We start from the raw sequence: 18,093 nt of genomic DNA, 5'->3' as shown, positions 1-18,093 counted from the left end.
AGGTGAAGCGGTGAATAGGATTTTTGACATTTTTTTAACGTCACTGAAGAGTAATTCAGGGTGAATAACTTAAAATGTAAAAGCACTTCCAAAAATAGCATAATTTCGCCTGGGTAAATTAATAGTTTTGAATAGATTTCAATTAGTAAATTTGCTTTTTGGCACCCAAGTCTTAGACTGCAACGCCTCCAATAACCACTGGAGTTTGGGAGCTTCACTGGTAATGTTAAGTCTTCTGAAGAGTTCAGTGGCTTAAACGCACTTCCTGTTCCTTTAACCTCTGATACGACGATTACTTCCGCCCTTTAGTTTTATGCCGGATTGGAAAAGAGCACGCTGTTGTTAGGGCCTTGGAAAAGAGTTCGCCCGATTCATATTTTAAGGAAGACGATAGCTTTGGTTGCTTCTCTGAAATAGGTGGAGAGACATCTACCCGTGAAAATGGTAAGCAATTTGTCAGGAAAATGCTGTTTTGTTAGTATGGCATAACGTTACCTTGTGTAACATTAGCGTTAGCTTGCTAGCTGAAGGATTTCTGTTTAGCTAATCTATGCTAGGAGGATTGATTGAGCATGTATGATCTCATTAAAAACACGTTTTCAACGTACAAAAATGCCAAGTTACTCACACATACAAGACATACACCGTCTGTAACTCATTCATTCAAACTGCCAAAATCCAGGCCTGCCATTAAAAGTATTGATATCAAAATGACGCCAAGTTACGGTACTACAAACAATATAGGCTATCTTGCCTCACCGAAATTTAATAACATGTATTCCAAAGCAATGCTACCCAATATTTCCTCAATTCTTTCAAGTCACTTGGCTCTGTGTGTATATAAGCGTACAGTACATGGACAGGCCAAACATATGTGTGGATGGCTTTCTCACAGTCAAGATTGATTGAATAGGCATCTATATGTCCAATTTGTATTGGTGTGTATGTATTTTGGTGCCCAGCCTTTCTGTTGCGTGATAGCCGACTTTGTTTATGGGAGGTTTAAGTCTAGATTTAAAATGGTGCAACTTCATTGTCTTTATTTGTAAAATGTTAATGCTAGTTGACTAGACTAAAAATTGTTGTAATTCGTAATGCATCGCGTTTGCACGTAGTCCTCTGTCTGTCAACAGCAGTGTTTGACTAGCTAGCTTTATAATTTATCTAGTGCTATGTATGGTGGGAATATGGAATTTTTGAAGGTGCGTAGGTTGCGGTGGCGAGTTTTCCCTCGCCTTTCAAAGTTGGTATAATCATTTAGTTAACGGAGAGGGACCTATATGGGCAGTTTTGCTTACCAACACGATGAAGTGACCAGTTATTCACACAGGGAAGCTCATACTGACCACCAATATCAATGCCTCCCATGTCACTTCTGCATTTCATCTGTATGAGACTAATTCTTTGAGCTGTTTCACATTGTTATCCACTTCTCCCTCCTTGTAGAAGCCAATCCTCTTGCAGGGACATGAAAGGTCCATAACACAGATCAAGTACAACAGAGAAGGAGACTTGTTGTTTTCTGCCGCCAAAGATACTGTAAGTACATAAGCTTTTTCTTCTTGGGCATCATGGGTTGACCTGTAAGGATTAGCCCCAGGTAAAATGGATGGACCAACAGGCGTGACTTTTATCCCTGTGATTTCTCTCTGTAAATATTTCTAGACCTGTAACCTAAACTGCATTGAGCAGAAACTACAGCAAGCCTGCGGCATGTACCTGAGGGTGTCTTTTTCATTTCCAGTATTCTGATTCAGTATCCAACCAAATCACGACTGTATTTGTCCAGTTAGCTGGCTATTAAATTGGCACTCATATTTTTCTTAAAATGTACTGCAGTAAATGGCTAACTGGGTATATGTTGTCATTGTATTTTGGTATTTTGAATTGCATTGTTTTATCAAAATACTGGCCTCTTTCAGAATTTGAATGTCGCTGAAACAGCATGCATTCACAATTTATTTTGACACCTGATATATAATAATAAACATGTTATACAGCCAAACCAATTGGTGGATTACAAGTCAAAATGTGATATTCTTATTTATATACTGTTTGTAGGGCACTTTAGATTCATTCAAAATTTTACATTTTGAATATGCATATTAAATTAAGATAGTGAGAGCAGTTACTTTCTTTTAATGGAGTAATGAGTCCAGGTTGAAATGTTAGAGCATTTTGAATATGTCGTGATGTTATGCTTTTAGCTGGTCCTAAGTGTTCACCACGGTTTGTTTTATGCAGGTTGTTAATGTGTGGTACTCAGTCAATGGGGAGAGACTGGGCACTTACAATGGTCACACAGGTGCTGTCTGGTGTGTGGATGCCGACTGTATCCTTCCTGCGAAAAAAAAAAAAAAGACTGGGTTCTGCGGCATTGACAGCACAACACGTTTAATGTTTTAAACCTTTGTCATGTTTCTGGGTTTATCTTGGTAACTGTTCTGTGGGACTATGAGTGTGTTTTGACATTTGATTACCAATTTAACAGAGGATTGCTTGTATTATGTTTAAGGTTACAAAATAGACTATTTAAATTACTTAACTGGATATGCTTTATAATTTGAGCATTTTACTCCGTTGAATTCAGTTATAATTCTGACTGTCCTGATTTATTGGAGGGGGCTATCTGGGGATGATTGCAAAGTGTATGTTTCCTTTAACTGAAGACTTAGGGGACACCAAGAACGTGCTGACCGGGTCTGCTGACAACAGTTGCAGGCTATGGGACTGTGAGACAGGCAAGTAGTACAGTATGCTACTTTTGTTCTCACAAAATATTTTGAAAGTAATGTACCTCAGAATATACTGTATGTCCACCTTGAAAAAGTAGCTTAATAGCCCAAACAGGCCTGGTTGAGTAAATGAAAGGCTCTGACTGAGAATGCTGTATGTTGCTGCATTGAATCTTGAGAGGAATATTTTTTTAAATGGAGAGATCATGGTGAAAGGCTGCTGACCATCAGGGAAGAGTAAGTGGAGCAGTCTTATGATTGTTATACAGTAATGCTTGTGTGGTTGTACAAGGCTACGTTTAGTGCAGGGTGATTCACTGACTTGGCACTTGAGTTGCATATTAGATAAAAACAGAATCGAGTTCAACCTGACCTTAACATCTTTTTTTACCTTTGAGCAGGTAAACAGTTGGCCCTGCTGGAAACTAGTTCTGCAGTCAGGACCTGCGGGTTCGACTTCAGTGGGAACATCATCATGTTCTCCACAGACAAGCAGATGGGGTACCAGTGCTTCATGAACTTCTTTGATCTTCGGGACCCCCAGCAAATAGGTAATCCCTAGCCCCAGGTCATGTCTTTTGTCAGTGTTATTCAGCTTATTTTACTGTGTTGAAACACACAGCATGTTAATATGGCAGACATTCACATGTGAGACTTTATGCACCAAGTAGTTGGTGACTCCCAAATTAGCGCTGGTTACTGGTCTAATGTGTTATTTACTTTTGTGTGACACTGACTACTTTTATGCAATTCAACATTTATGCAATTCCTTTGTTTACACTTTTTTAACCACCTCCCTCTCTTTTGTACCCCTCCCCATCCTCCGCTGCCCCAGAGGACAACCAGCCTTACGTTTCAGTGCCCTGCAGCGAGTCCAAAATCACCAGCGCTGTGTGGGGGCCGCTGGGGGAGTTTGTCATCGCTGGTCATGAGAACGGAGAAATCAATCAGTTCAGTGCCAAGGTACTGTGGCTTTCACCAGGGAATGTGGTCCTTAACTTCTGCTCTACTGTTTGTCTGTGGCAAATTCCTGAACTTTCAGTTAACAACGATGTGTTTCTCCTGTGCAGTCCGGGGAAATTCTTAAAAAGGTGAAGGAGCACTCCAAGCAGATTAACGACATCCAGCCCTCAGTGGATCTCACCATGGTCGTCACCGCCTCCAAAGACAACACTGCCAAGGTCTGTACCAACTAACTGAGGACGGAAGAATCCAAGCTTTTTTTTTTCTCCACTGGTTCTAATTAAGGTGATAAAATGACCATTAGGTACTGGTTGTTTTTGTCCTGAGCTGCTTTACTCTGTGATTGGCCCTTCAGTTTGGGTAGCCTATCCTGATTTGTCTCTGTGCACTGTGTGATTGCTATGTTGAGTTGCTCTGTGCTTATTGGCCCTCTACCTGCAGCTGTTTGACTCTACATCGCTGGATCACATCAAGACTTTCAAGACCGAAAGGCCTGTCAACTCTGCTGCCATCTCTCCAATCATGGACCATGTAAGAGAGCTGTTTTTATCTTCTGTACCATTCTAGCATGTTCACATGAAGGACACTTGGATCTTACTGATGTTTGCTGCCTGCGTACGGTGTACCTATTAATTGTGGAGGGTACAGATTTCCAAACATTCCTCCTCCCCATTCCAAATGTTATAGTTGTACTTATTGTGATAAGTCCTATTCTATTTTTTGCTGTCTTGCACGTGGAGTTAATTTGGGATAGTAACTGCGTCTGTAGTTCCTACTTATTAGCTACAGTCAAATTAGCAGTATGATCCATGTATCTAATGTGCCCCTCCACGGTTGCTGTTCCTGTGTTACAGGTGGTCATGGGTGGTGGGCAGGAGGCTATGGACGTCACAACCACCTCCACCAGGATTGGCAAGTTTGAGGCCAGGTCAGTCCGATGTCAGGGAACCACATTGCAATACTATTTGGTCGGCGATGTATATGCTCAGTCGGTTGAAATTTTAATGGGATTCTGCTGTATTTAGAAGCCTCAACAGTGGTAGCTCTACAAACCAGAAACTGAAATTGTGCTTTCTGTGGGGCAAACTCGGCCCATTCTGGTACATTTCTGTCTGTCAAGTTCATTTGGGAAGGGTCAGTTTAATTCTGGTTTTACAGCCTGTCAAAGCTTCATAAATAATCTTACAAGCTACTAAGAATTTAGAGGCTACTTAAATTGTGGCCTGCAACTAAAAGGCCATCTGGTGGCAATATCATCTTTTTAAGATTACCTATGAATTTGCAAATTGAACTCAGGGAATGGTGAAGGCCCTGTGGATTGTGTGAGGTAGCCACTGTCCATCAGACCCAATATGTACTGGAGTCTGGTTTTCAGAGAAGCGATGGCTGGCCTTCAGGTGCCCAGATGTTCATATTGTGATGGTTTATTGGTATGGATTCCTCCTGCCCCAGGTTCTTCCATGCTGCCTATGAAGAGGAGTTTGGGAGGGTGAAAGGACACTTTGGCCCCATCAACTGTGTGGCATTCCATCCCGATGGGAAAAGGTTGGTTCTCCCGTAAACCTTGCGTCCTCTCAATCAAAGTTTTGTTGCTCAGTCCACAGTCCTTGTCTTTATTCAGGAAAACCTCCATTTCCAAAAACAAGTTGTGCGTGTATCCTATTGATTAGACAAAGCACTGCACTCTGGACAAATGGTGTGAAAATCTTTACATAGGTGTATAGAACCAGGAAGAGTACCTGCTAAACAAATGTTTATATATTGCCGATTTCATATAGCAGTCATTCTACTGGCCAGATCATAGTAATCCCATAATATTCACAAAACATTACACTGGTTCAGGTCCTTAGCATTGCCAGCATGTATGTGTGCATGTGCCTGAACACCAAATTCTTTGTGTTACAGCTACGGCAGTGGTGGAGAAGATGGCTACGTCAGGCTACATTACTTTGATCCACAGTACTTTGACTTTGAGCTGGAAGCCTAAGGAACAGCAGCAAAGTCAGTACAGTGCTGCGATAATAAAACCGCTCTTGGAAACAATATACAGGACCCACGTAACATTCCTCAATTTCAGCTTTGCACACGAACATCAGTAGGACCGAATACCTCTGTCGGAGGACACTTTCAATACTCTTGGTATAAAATGATTTATGTTGAATACCCTGATAACCAGGGCTTAAGCCCTGGTGTTCATTGACATTTTGGTGTGCTACTTTGAAAGGGCTTCAGGAAGGCTGTGGATGATGAAAAATTGGTCCTAGAGAACCCTCTAGAACTGACATGCTACACCTTTGAAAATTTATTAATAAAACGTTTCGCTCCCAAGTATTTGCTTCTTACAAGTTCCAATTTCAACTACTGCAGATTTTACCTCTAAATACAGATTGTATCATCATTTAAATGATTACAATGAAAATGTGCTCCTGTGCAATCATTGGCCAGTGTTGTCATCAAGTTAAGCTACTAATTCTGAACATCCTAGCATTTCCAGACCGAATAAACCTCATGGTTTCTCATTACACATTTCTAAATGGTCCCTTTGGTATTAACAAGCCTGTTTGTATGAGGTCAGAAATGGAAAACGGCACAGTTGGTGACAAAGAAAAAGCATTAATCCTGAATATGAACAGTCTCTTGCAGCGTGAGACCAAAACTGAAAACGGCACTATTGGTGAAACTGGTTACCATCTAGTGTTCAGTACAACAAAATTTGGTTTGATTGTGAACCGCTCAGCCATCAGTTGGCAAGAGTTGATGCATGTACAGCCTGAAACCCTACTCAAACAGGAAGCCAAAACAGCAGACTGATATCATCCATGAATATGTAAATATCGGATGGTCCGTTAGTGTTCACTGTCTGCGAAAGAAATACAGTGAGTGTGGGCAGTGCAGACTAGTCTTGCTGGATGTTGTAACAATGAAACCTGTACAAATGGTTATGTTATTTCCCTAACTTGACTACAGATCAAGTTTGAGGATTCTTCCATATTGCATTTGTCTTTCATAATAGCAGATAAATGAAGGAAAGGACACTGTTTAGAGAAAAGCAGTTTGCTCAATTTTAAATTCCTAAGATCCACCTCAAGGTAAACCCTGTGATTTGTGAATGTAAAAAAAAAATAGACTTGGATCAGCAATTCAGGCCCCTGAAAATGGGTGGTTCTGTCCAACTTCTCTAGCAGCTGATAACATCTGCATATTTTGTGTGAAAGGTTGTCCAAAAAAGTTTAAATTCCAGATATTAATATACATATGAAACGCTTGTTTTTCAGCATAACGACATACTTTATTTAAAATACAGAACCAAATGAGTAGAAATACGTTTCCCAAAAAAGAATGTCCCTCTAACACCAAACTGCTCTTGCCAATTAAACCAAACAAACAAAAGAAAATGGTGCACAGTGCAGACACAAATATGCAGTTAAATATTTTATAACTCTAACCTTTCATACGCACTTCTGTGCTGCAATCTGTCGCTCCTTTACTGGGAATAAAGACAAAATAATGAAAAACAATGCTGAAGCCGGTATAAAATCTCAAGTATCACAAAATAAATCCAGATTTTTGACAAGATCACTTACGCAGTCCACAGTTAACCTAAAAATATAAACGTAGCCTAGTTCCTTAATAAAGAAACCCAAAAGGTAAAAAAACAGGAAAAACCTAAATGTCTCATTGAAAAACCCTCAAAACATTTTCACTCACCAGATAAGAACCTAAAACCCCTGCACACGTTCAATGAGTAATGACTCGGACAGGGGTGCACAACTCCTGTCATGGAGGGCTGGTGTGTGTGCTGATTTTTGTTCCATCCAATTACCTTAATTTTAGTTGATTAAATTTTGTTTTCTGACAACTCTATAGACCACACCGGTTCAATCCTGTACGTGAGCACGCCAAAACCTTTAGGGTACATTTTGCAGTCTGTGGCTGTAGCTGCTGCTTATACAAATTTCAGACTTAAGATATAATTGAGCTCATAAAATCATTAAGAGAAGTAGGCACAAAATCCTGAAATGGATCAGCCCTTGTTGTGCACCCCTGGACTAGGGTCACCCGATAGGAATTCAGTGTCTGAGCTATACAGAGATGCTTCCAAAAGATGCTTCTTCAGGACTAAAAACAGTCAACTCTAAGGTTAAAAAAAAAACCTGGCAGCCCCCTTCAGATTGTATGTGTGGAACATTTATACAATTTTAGAAAACTTCACATTTGTTTAAATCAAGCGATGTACAATATAGCCTGCCAAAAAAAAATGACAAGCTGTACAGGCACATTATAAGTAGCTATCCAATGGTTTATGAAGCACCTCAGTGGCCATAAAGCTGATGCAAACTGAAGCGTGTCCAGTCTTATCCATGCAGTCCACTGGTGGCCCCTCACGCATGCTGGCTGTGCTGATTTACAGTTCCTCTCACAGTACCTTGCAACTCATACAGGGTCCATTTTCAGTGTAGCCAATTTTATGTAGGGAATGTAAAGGGGGTCCAAACAATGCTAAACCAGGAGGGACTAGACGGCAAAGGACAAACACTAACACACACACACACACACGTATATAACCATGTGTGTTATTCTGTAAACCACTGGACCCTCAGACTGCATACAGTAATACCTAAAAGGCTGTGCCATCCTTATTTCCTTACATTCCCATTTTCAATAAAACCAATCACAATCCTTTGAGAGATTTCTCAATAAGGAGACATTTTGACGTCTAAGATAGTACGAAAGCAGAGTAAAAAAGTAATGGATGAAATGAGAAAGTGCCGACATTTACTGACAACAAACAAAAAACTCATGATTTTAGTGACTTGCTGGTAAATCAAACACTAAAGAAAGAAAGATCAACAGGTGACCGTTTGCTCACTTCGCACTGACAAAGCTGACTGGTCCTGCAAGCCTGGAGTACACAAAAATGCCTGTGATATTTACACGATTTATACAGAGGGAAAGCAGCAGATGTAAATATTTCACACCAACTGGCATTTGGGAGAAGAAAAAAAATATCATACTTGCAATTCAATAACATTTCCTTGAAATCCTGCCAGAACGCAAACAGTACAATGTTTTTTATAAAATAATTTACAGTTCTTCGTTTTGGCTAATGTTCTAGGTCGGGGATTGGGGTGGGGAGGTATTCATACTACTGTAAAATCATGCAGATCTGTATAAGTGGGGGCTTGCAGCTTCTCAGGTGCTTTTCAACTCTTCTTTTGCCCTGTTTCACAAGAAATAATTCAGTTAATACAATTCTTCCTGCCAACTGTAACATTTACTATTTCCTGAGACTAGCCAAGAGATGTTCCACAGTGAAAACTGGGCTTCAATCAAGTATAAGGCACTCCCATGGGAGGAATAAACAAGTTAGTGTAGAATAGCAATGACAAACTAGACATTTCAGAAAACCATTCTCACTATTTTTTAACCCCAACTCCCTGTGCCAAAAAACCATCCCTATTGGGTCAACTTTTTTTTAAAGGGGGGGGGGGGGATAAACCATTCAAAATCTTACCCCTTTGTGTCCATTTTCTCCTCAACCATTTTCTCTTCTTCTTTTACATCTTTGAAAAAAAAAATTGAGCACAACAATTATTTACTCAGCAAACATGGATAAGCATAAGCAACAATAAGCTACAACCTGACTAGATTTTGTGTCTGTGAAACCAGCAATAATGGTGCATTTCAATCAGTCCCTAGTTCAATGGCACACCTTTCTTCTCCTCTCCATCCTTCTCTTCCTCCGTTTTCACTCGCTTGGCCTTCTTGTAGTTGGCTGTGTTCCTGCGCCCGCCCTGGCCTTCGTCCTCAGAATCTGAGAACTCCTCTTCGCAGGCTATCCTCTTGTCATGGGCACGGACTGTGGAGTGCAGACGGGCACACGCGCACACACACAGCATAAGGGTTACATTTACAGCAATACTAATAATAGCCAAAGTGCTGAGTTTTCACCAACAATAGCCAAAGTGCTGAGTTTTCACCAACAATAGCCAAAGTGCTGAGTTTTCACCAACAATAGCCAAAGTGCCAAACAATAGCCACCAGTGCAAAAATGAGAACGACAGTTTCTAAATGAGATTACGGGGTAAAGGAGACCGTTACACATCCGGAGGGGAGAAAGAGCTGTGGCAGGGCCTTACTGGAGATGCGCTTGTCGGGGTCTTCCTCCTCCTCGTCTCCGCTGTCGTCCTGCACTGCGTCCTCGGGGATGGCCTGCATCTGGACGCCCGGGGCGTGGGGGAGCATGCGCAGGTTCTCAAACAGACGCTGCCTGGGGGCGGGGAGGAGTGGATCAGGGATAGGCTGGGTTTGCGCAATGCCTAGTGGTTTCACTTTCAGAAACCGGGACTGAATTTTGTTTCAAAATGTTTCTATGAGTCCAAATACTTTATATTCCAAATGCAAAAAATACCTGGCATTATGTTTGCAAAACTAGAAGTTTAAATATTGTTTTCATCTGGGAGCAACATACTTAAGCTGAAGTGCTTTAGTCCATACCCAGTTGGATAAATGGCTAGTGTGTACACATGTAAGCTGTTGAAGTCGCCTCTAGATAAGCAAATTCTGTCATTTCTATACATGAATACAAAAGGATTTGCTGTGTAAATGAAACTTGCTCAGTCCAACTGCGGATAAGCAGTTGCACATAACTGCATTCTGCAGTAAACTACAGAAGGGAAAAGTCACTCGGGGGTGAAGCTGGGGCCTCTGATACTCACTTGATCTTCTCCAGGTAGTCGTTTGTATTCTGGTTGGTCATGTTGGAAGGGCTGATGTGCAGTTTGAAGTCAGGCCCAAAGTACTCAAAGTAATCGTTGTATGGGAGCTCTGAGCAATGACAAAAAGGACATTCTAGATTATATCCATCATCTTGAATATTAGACAGTGTTTAATCTGACTCATAAATGATGTCAGGAAAAGTTATCTGATAAGGTAATACAATCCAAAATGAATAGGGGCTGGAGGCATTATATCCAAATACTAAGGTATGTGACTTTCCACTTTGCCAAACATATTAGCCAGCGCTAATTTTTCATTCAGTTTGTTAAGTCACTGAAATGAATAAAATGCAATGTATGGATGGAAACTGTACATGTAATATTTGCCTACATTCCTTACAGAAAGGCTTGTCCCTGAAAACCCAGTTTTGCTCAGGCACATTCAATTCACCATTAAGGAAATGGAATATACTGTCAATACACTTGAACTGAATACATTATGAACATTTTGCAAAGTTTCCTAATATCTGGTCTGATATATAATGTATTGCCAGTTTCACTTTCATCTCACTTAGAGACTAACTCCAGTGCCCAGCCCCAGTCCCTCGGCGTACCGTTGGGAATGGAGCTGTCCAGGGCTACGGCCGTCTCAAAGGTCCAACAGCGGGCCACGTTACGGATGGTGTACCCTCCCCCACCCAACATCAGCAGTGGCAGGTTGAAGCTCTTCATGTATTCCACACACTTGGCATGGCCTAACACGCACAAACAGAGATACTTTAAAATGGCATCTGCACATTCACTAGGGTACTGGTAAAACAGCAGGCCTGAGGTCAAGATGTAGCCTATCTGTAGGATTGTGGCTTTTCAATCCATCAAAGACATTTTTGGGCCAAAAACAAAAACTTCAAATAAGTTGACTAGTACTTCAAATCACCATTAACAGCATCTTTTCCAACGGTTTTAAATAGGAAAAATTTCAGTGTTAATTCTTTCAATTGAAATAACAAAAACAAAAAAAAACAGTCCAAATATGCACAAATTCAGGCAGAAATACCTTTAATAGTGAGGTTAAAACAGCCAAGTCGATCCCCAGACAGAGAGTCTGCTCCACACTGTAGCACTACTGCACTGGGCTGGTACATCTCCATCACTTTGGCCATAATCTAACAGTAAGACATGCACACAGCGTTGCTCAGTCAAAAACAGAGTGACTTTTCCACTAATGCCAATGTCTCTTGCTTGAAAATGTTCAATGAAATTAAAACTGGAGGATTTCAGCACAAGTAACACAAAAAAAGACCCAAAATGATTTGGGAGATTTCAGCAATAATAGAGTTTAACAATATACATGCTTTATAACGGGCTTAAAAACTTACAGGTTTGAAAATGGCTTCATAAGACTCGTCGTCTATTCCATCCCTGAGTGGGTAGTTTACAGCGTAGTACTTGCCCTTCCCCGCTCCAATGTCCTTACAGAGAAACACACAAGTTATTTAAAATAAGAGCCAAAATGGGACAGAACCAACCTGACTTTAGACACAGTACCTCACTTCACATCTGAACAGAAGTCACAATGTCCTCTTAACGTCAATTTGGGAGTCTAAAAAAGGCCATGGGGTCTATTCTAGTGTATTCTAGCTCTTCCAGTCCCACGGTGATGACATCAACTTACTCTGAGGTCTCCGGTGCCAGGGAAGTACTCCCCGTACTTGTGGAAGGACACGGTCATGACACGGTCTGTGGTGTAGAAAGCCTCCTCCACTCCATCCCCATGGTGGATGTCAATGTCAATGTACAGCACTCTTTGGTGGTACCTGAGGGAGAAAGAGAGACATGGGTTTTGGACGGAGTGTGGCGCAGTGGGTAAGGAACTGCGCTTGTAACCGAAAGGTCGCAGGTTCGAATCCCGGGTAAGGACACTGCCGTTGTACCCTTGAGCAAGGTACTTAACCTGCATTGCTTCAGTATATATCCAGCTGTATAAATGGATACAATGTAAAGTGCTAAGTAAAAGTTGTGTAAGTCGCTCTGGATAAGAGCGTCTGCTAAATGCCTATAATGCATGCAAACTCCACTCCCAGTGACTAAGGATACCACTGCCACAAGATGATTTCAATCTCACACTGAAATCATGCCTGTTCAATGATTGCTTATCATTCAGTGGCTATAAAGGCACCCATAACATGTTCATTTATTCAAAGTTTATACTATACAGGTAAAATTTCAAGAAAATGGCTACCATATCCCAACACAGAAATCCAGCAACCAACAAATCATGGGCATCGAACCCTTATCACCGAACCCAACTAATGGGAGCTTACTTAAGCAGCTCCAGGATGGCCAAGACGATGTCATTGACATAGCAGAACCCCGACGCCTCAGACTTCTTGGCGTGATGAAGCCCTCCGGCCCAGTTAATGGCAATGTCCGTCTGCTGTTTGTTCAGCTTCACGGCTCCAGCTGGAGGTGGGAGAGACAGCAGTGTGAGACAAGGCTACTGAGGGACACAGCCTCCTAGGATGCATGTCCAGCCACAGAAATATGAAGTCATATCTACTGCATGGAATCAAACCCTGACCCTGTTTTTTTGTTAAACCCGTAGGACTCCCCACAGTAAGCCAGACTCACCTACAGACCCTCCTGTGGAAAGCTGACAGAACTCAAATAAGCCGTCAAACACCGGGCAGTCCTCTCCCACGTTAACTGTGGAGCAATCACACAAAACCCGGACAGTTAAATCAGATGACTTCAAAGGTAATACAACCTATTAATACAATTATAGGTTATACAACCTATGAACATATTTGGAACACGCTGCAAGCAATTACCTTGATCAAACCTGTTTTCACAGCATACAATTAATCAAGTCTCCAGGGAAAAGGGTATAGTTCTGATCCAAGTAACAAATTCACTTGTATTCACTTGGACAATTTGCCCAAAATGTATTCCTTCACAGTAGTAGAATAACACTTAAAAAGCAAATGGTGGGTTAGATTTTGGGTAGTGCTGTAAATGTGTTCCTTCCTACCATGATTCTTTGCTGAATGAAAAAAAGAACACTTCTATGACTCAGCACAGTTCCTGGTGAGTTTGTTTACCCTTTAGCACTAAGGCGGGTTTCCACTACAGGCTGTACTCACATCTCTGCATCTGCTTGCTGTACTCAGACATATTGTCGGGGCGAATGGACCGCAGGAACTTGATGTAGTCGTCGCTGTGATATTTGGTCATCTCTTCTGCATTGGCTTTGTGGGGCCGCTTTAGGATGGAGGGAGACATATTCAGTGACCAAAGAGGAGGACCTCATCCTTTCCAATCATCCAATAAATAAAACACACTGGCTCACAGAAAGAACCCATAGCTATTCTCTAGTTGTAAAACTTCCAACTCAAGCATTTTCTAAGTCAGATTTTCCTCAATGAGCCAGATATGCCCAACAATTGTCATTTATAAATAAGCACAGAGGTTACAATAAAATGTTACACAATTTCAAGCAAAACTATATCTCGCTGTCCTTTGATGAGTCAACACATTATAATTACACCTGGAGGGTACTCATAGATGTCGAGTTACCACACTTACGTAAATTTCCATCTTCCTATATAACCCATAGTTGAGCAGGAGGTTGTGTGTCATGCGGATTCTGTGTGGCTTCATAGGGTGGCCCTGGCCATAGTAATAATTTCCAACATCGCCTGCAGACAAAAATGACAGATTAATTTATACAAATAAAGCATCAAACAGGTGCAGAGTCCATTATTTCAGGTTTCTGGGAATGGCATCAAGACAACCAATTCACTGTTGTCCTCCACCACTAGAAATCGCATTGTGGGTTAAAACACTTTCGAAATGGGCTATGATCTATGCCACCCAAGAACACTAATATGCAAACCTTCACTTTCAAACTATAAAACAGAAATAAATAGAGCCAATTAGAAATCCTACGTTGGTACAAAGTTTGGAAAAAACGGTTCCAGGAAAGTTTATAATCAAATGCATAAGATACACTGCCCTGAACATGCCATGCTTCGGGAAACACTCAAGCTAATTAACGGTAGCCAATCTGCACATACAACCTATGACACAGAAGTAAGACACACTACATGGCAAAGAGTATATGGACACCCCTTCTAATTAGTGGGTTTAGCTACTTCAGCCACACCCACTGCTAACAGGTGCATAACATCAAGCATACAGCCATGCAATCTTCATAGACACACATTAGCAGTAGAATAGGTTGTACTGAAGAACTCAGTGACTTTCAACGTGGCACTGTCATAGGATGCCACCTTCCCAACAAGTCAGTTTGTCACGTTTCTGCCCTGCTATAGCTTCCCCAAGCAACTGTAAATGCTGTCATTGTGAAGTATAAATGTCTAGGAGCAACAACAGCCCAGCCTCAAAGTGGTAGGCCACACAAGCTTACAGAATGGGACCACCGAGTTCCGAAGCGCGTGCACGTAAAAATCACTGTCCTCGGTTTCAGAACTCACTACCAAGTTCCAGACTGCCTCCGGAAGAAGTGTCAGCAAAAGCCTGTTAGTCGGAAGTTACGTGAAATGGGTTTCCATGACCAAGCAACCGCACACAAGCCTAAAATTGCCATGCACAATGCAAACCGTCGCCTGGAATGATGTAAAGCACACCACCATTGGACTCTGGAGCAGTGGAAATGCGTTCTCTGGAGTGATGAATCACGCTTCACTATCTGGCATTCTGACAAATTAATCTTGCGAGTTTTGCGAATGCCACCTGCCCGAATGCATAGTGCCGACTGTAAAGTTTGGTGGAGGAGGAATAACACTCTGGGCTGTTTTTCTTGGTTTGGGCTAGGCCTGTTAGTTCCAGTGAAGGGAAATCTTAATACCACAGCATACCATGGTATTCTAGAAACTTGTGTGCTTCCAACCTTGAGGCAACAGTTTGGGGAAAGCCCTTTCCTGTTTCAGAATCACAATGCCCCTGTGCACAAAGTGAGGTCCACACCAAACCTGGCGACTGCACAGAGAACTGGGCTGGCCTTTGCAGAGCCCTGACTTCAACCCCGAACAACACTTGGATGAATTGGAATGGCGACTGCAAGCCAGGCCTTATGGCCTAACAACAATCCCCAAACCCCCTAATGCTCTTGTGACCGAATGGAAGCGAATCCCTGTAGCCAAGTTCCAAAATCAACTGGAAAGCCTTCCTGGAAGAGTGGAGGCTATTATAGCAGCAAAGGGGGTAACTTCATAATAATGCCCATGGATTTGGTATGAGACGTGTGATGTTTGGGTGTCCACATACTTTTGGCCATGCAGTATATCAGACAGGGTCATCTGTTATACACAGACACTAGATACCACTTTCGGCTAGAGCAAGAATAGTCAATGATGGCGTTTGTATATAGCTATCTGGTCTAGTCAACTAGTCTAGTTCTCATTATAAACACAAGGCTTAGTTGCCTTGGCTAGTTTTGAATCGATTAGCTCGATAGCTAGCACTAGCGAATCGATTCAAACTAGCCGGTGAACATTAATTAGCAATGTAAGAACTAGCCAGTACCAAATCAGTGTTACTTTATTGCTAAGTTAGTTAAGCAACATGCAGCTTGTAACATTTATGTAACAATGCTAGCTGGCGACTGAGTTAGTTAGCAAAAATCAGCAAGTTAGCTAATGTTAGCTGTACATCATGCTGTACATGCGCGAGTACTTGCCAATAGGTATGATAGCTTCATACCGATCGCGCGGGACTTTGGAAAACCAAATGGCGTATGCAATATGATAACATTATCAAACAACTAAACTTAATTTGCTAGTAAACGGTATCCCATCCACTCAATTAACCTTAGGGACCCAAACACCGCCGTGTTAGCTAGCTGACTAGCTGCCCACTCAAACCCGGCGACTGGTATCGAAACCAGTGTCGTAACCAAAAGCTGTAAATCATTGTTTTCACGCATTGGTTGCTGGCAAATATTGCATATGTTGTCGTAAAATAAAAGGTAAAAATAACTTTGCGCTTACCATCATAATAATAACAAACTTTCTTCTTTGTTCCTTGAGTGGTAAGCGCCATTTTACGTCCAAATACAGTCCCAAACCACTGGAGTCTCTACGCAATGACTCTAACCACGATCAGAGACATAGATTGACATTGTTTCTACCAATCATCGCGTAAATTTCACCTTTGGGGGGCGTTGAACTGTATGTCGGGACCAATCACCTACAGGTAATGTATTAACTTCGTTCCACTCTCTTTGCTTGCAGAATCCTAACGCCGACCGGCGATTCACGTTTCCTATGTCGAGACGGTCAAGAGGGGTAATATTTTACGCGCAGTGAAATAAAATGAAGACAGGCCTTGTAGGCCATCTACTCTCTTAGCGTGTAAAACGGAACTATATGGGTTATCTCACTTCGCACGCAGACTAATGTAGCTCTATTTAATATTTTTGCACGAACTGATCGGCCTCCGCTTTGCCAAGTGGTTCTGTAATATAGTCTAGCATCCAGTAACAATGTACCTCTTGGTTTAATAGAAATCGGTATTGTGAACAGCCGCATTGTTACAGCGTTTTTGTTCAACCTCATATAACATGGATTACAGGCTGACAAAATCAGCATACAATTGTCCAGCATACAATATTTAGCTTGTTATTTTTGAAAGCCAACATTGGGTTAGTTTAACTCAGCTGAACCCTGCAAACGTTCGTTCACTCTAAATAAATAAATTGTATGGGGATGCATGCACATCGTTTTCTGAGGTATTCTTGTAAATGATAAAATGTAACAACTCAAAAGGCTGCCGATTATTATACAGAGGAACGAATGGGTCAACTGATGGCACATTATTTTCAGTTATTGTTATATTAATTGCAGCAAAAAACAAGGGGAGACCTTGTTTTTCTCTCATAACATAAAGTTTTGTTAGGATACCTAATTGGACGACTGCTGTTTATTATCTCACCCTTTGATTAGGGTTCAGGATGACCAACGAACCTTCCTGGAAACACTGTTATAAGATTATTACATTACATTACATTACATTACAGGCATTTGGCAGACGCTCTTATCCAGAGCGACGTACAACAAAGTGTATAACCATAAGCATTATTATAAGTAATAAGTAATTCTTACAGGGATCACCCAATATGGATGCAATTACTCTCACATTAAAGCTGGCACTCTGCACTTTAACCATATGTTTTCATATTCATACTTAACATTCATTGTTTTATTTCAAATCTAATGCGCTGGAGTACGGAGTCAAAACAACAAAAATTGTGTCACTGTCCCAAAACATTTTTTTTTATCAAACTGTATGTAGAATGATCTATTGATAATCAATCTCTGTTGCAAAGAATTCATTTGATATGTACATCCAGAAGAAGTACCTGAATGGGGCTGAATTGCATTTTTGTCCTCATATGGTGAATTCCTACCTGGTTGGTTTAGATACTACCTGTGGTGCATATTATTTGCAAAGAGTAATTCAACTATTCCACTCAGGGAAGAGCTTTTTGTTCAAGTCAGAGTTTATTTTTGGACTTGTTTTGTTAAAAAAAATCACACAATAGTTGTGGTCATCTTTTTTTCTTTTTTTATTTCTGATCAGAGGTTGTGGATGCATCCTTCACTCATGACCTCACACTGGGTTCAAACCACAGTGCAGATCATGAAGAAGACTTC

General features: G+C 41.3%; 2 protein-coding genes across 2 annotated transcripts; one reads left to right on the top strand and one right to left on the bottom strand.

Annotated features, from left to right (window-relative positions):
- Positions 1-277: 277 nt before the first annotated feature.
- LOC118233349 (eukaryotic translation initiation factor 3 subunit I) lies at positions 278-6,029 on the top strand. Its single transcript, XM_035428971.1, has 11 exons — positions 278-444; positions 1,447-1,539; positions 2,245-2,332; positions 2,676-2,741; positions 3,137-3,286; positions 3,571-3,698; positions 3,806-3,916; positions 4,140-4,229; positions 4,553-4,626; positions 5,151-5,243; positions 5,604-6,029. Exons 1-11 carry the CDS (start codon positions 442-444, stop codon positions 5,683-5,685), a joined length of 978 nt encoding a protein of 325 aa, XP_035284862.1. The 5' UTR covers positions 278-441; the 3' UTR covers positions 5,686-6,029.
- A 936-nt stretch (positions 6,030-6,965) lies between these two features.
- Positions 6,966-16,582, bottom strand: LOC118233348 (probable histone deacetylase 1-B). The gene is made up of 14 exons (XM_035428970.1): positions 16,429-16,582; positions 14,003-14,115; positions 13,561-13,678; positions 13,049-13,123; positions 12,742-12,880; positions 12,093-12,234; positions 11,797-11,889; positions 11,475-11,583; positions 11,032-11,172; positions 10,418-10,526; positions 9,839-9,969; positions 9,412-9,558; positions 9,214-9,262; positions 6,966-8,919 (listed from the first exon to the last, which is right to left on the bottom strand). Exons 1-14 carry the CDS (start codon positions 16,478-16,480, stop codon positions 8,892-8,894), a joined length of 1,446 nt encoding a protein of 481 aa, XP_035284861.1. The 5' UTR covers positions 16,481-16,582; the 3' UTR covers positions 6,966-8,891.
- Between the last annotated feature and the right edge of the window lie 1,511 nt (positions 16,583-18,093).

Source organism: Anguilla anguilla, chromosome 8 (genome assembly GCF_013347855.1).
Source record: "Anguilla anguilla isolate fAngAng1 chromosome 8, fAngAng1.pri, whole genome shotgun sequence".
In the NCBI taxonomy this organism is placed as follows: domain Eukaryota; kingdom Metazoa; phylum Chordata; class Actinopteri; order Anguilliformes; family Anguillidae; genus Anguilla; species Anguilla anguilla.
This window is presented reverse-complemented; position numbering and strand designations above follow the sequence as displayed.

What these genes read in the sequence shown, in the direction of transcription:
- LOC118233348 (XM_035428970.1), bottom strand. Translation starts at nt 16,480, where the DNA reads ATGGCGCTTACCACTCAAGGAACAAAGAAGAAAGTTTGTTATTATTAT. An exon ending in TTCCACAGGAGGGTCTGTAG is followed by an intron (nt 12,881 to 13,048) that starts GTGAGTCTGGCT and finishes TCCCACCTCCAG; the next exon opens with CTGGAGCCGTGAAGCTGAAC. An exon ending in GCCATCCTGGAGCTGCTTAA is followed by an intron (nt 12,235 to 12,741) that starts GTAAGCTCCCAT and finishes TTTCTCCCTCAG; the next exon opens with GTACCACCAAAGAGTGCTGT.
- LOC118233349 (XM_035428971.1), top strand. An exon ending in TCGGGACCCCCAGCAAATAG is followed by an intron (nt 3,287 to 3,570) that starts GTAATCCCTAGC and finishes CCGCTGCCCCAG; the next exon opens with AGGACAACCAGCCTTACGTT. An exon ending in CCAAAGACAACACTGCCAAG is followed by an intron (nt 3,917 to 4,139) that starts GTCTGTACCAAC and finishes CTCTACCTGCAG; the next exon opens with CTGTTTGACTCTACATCGCT.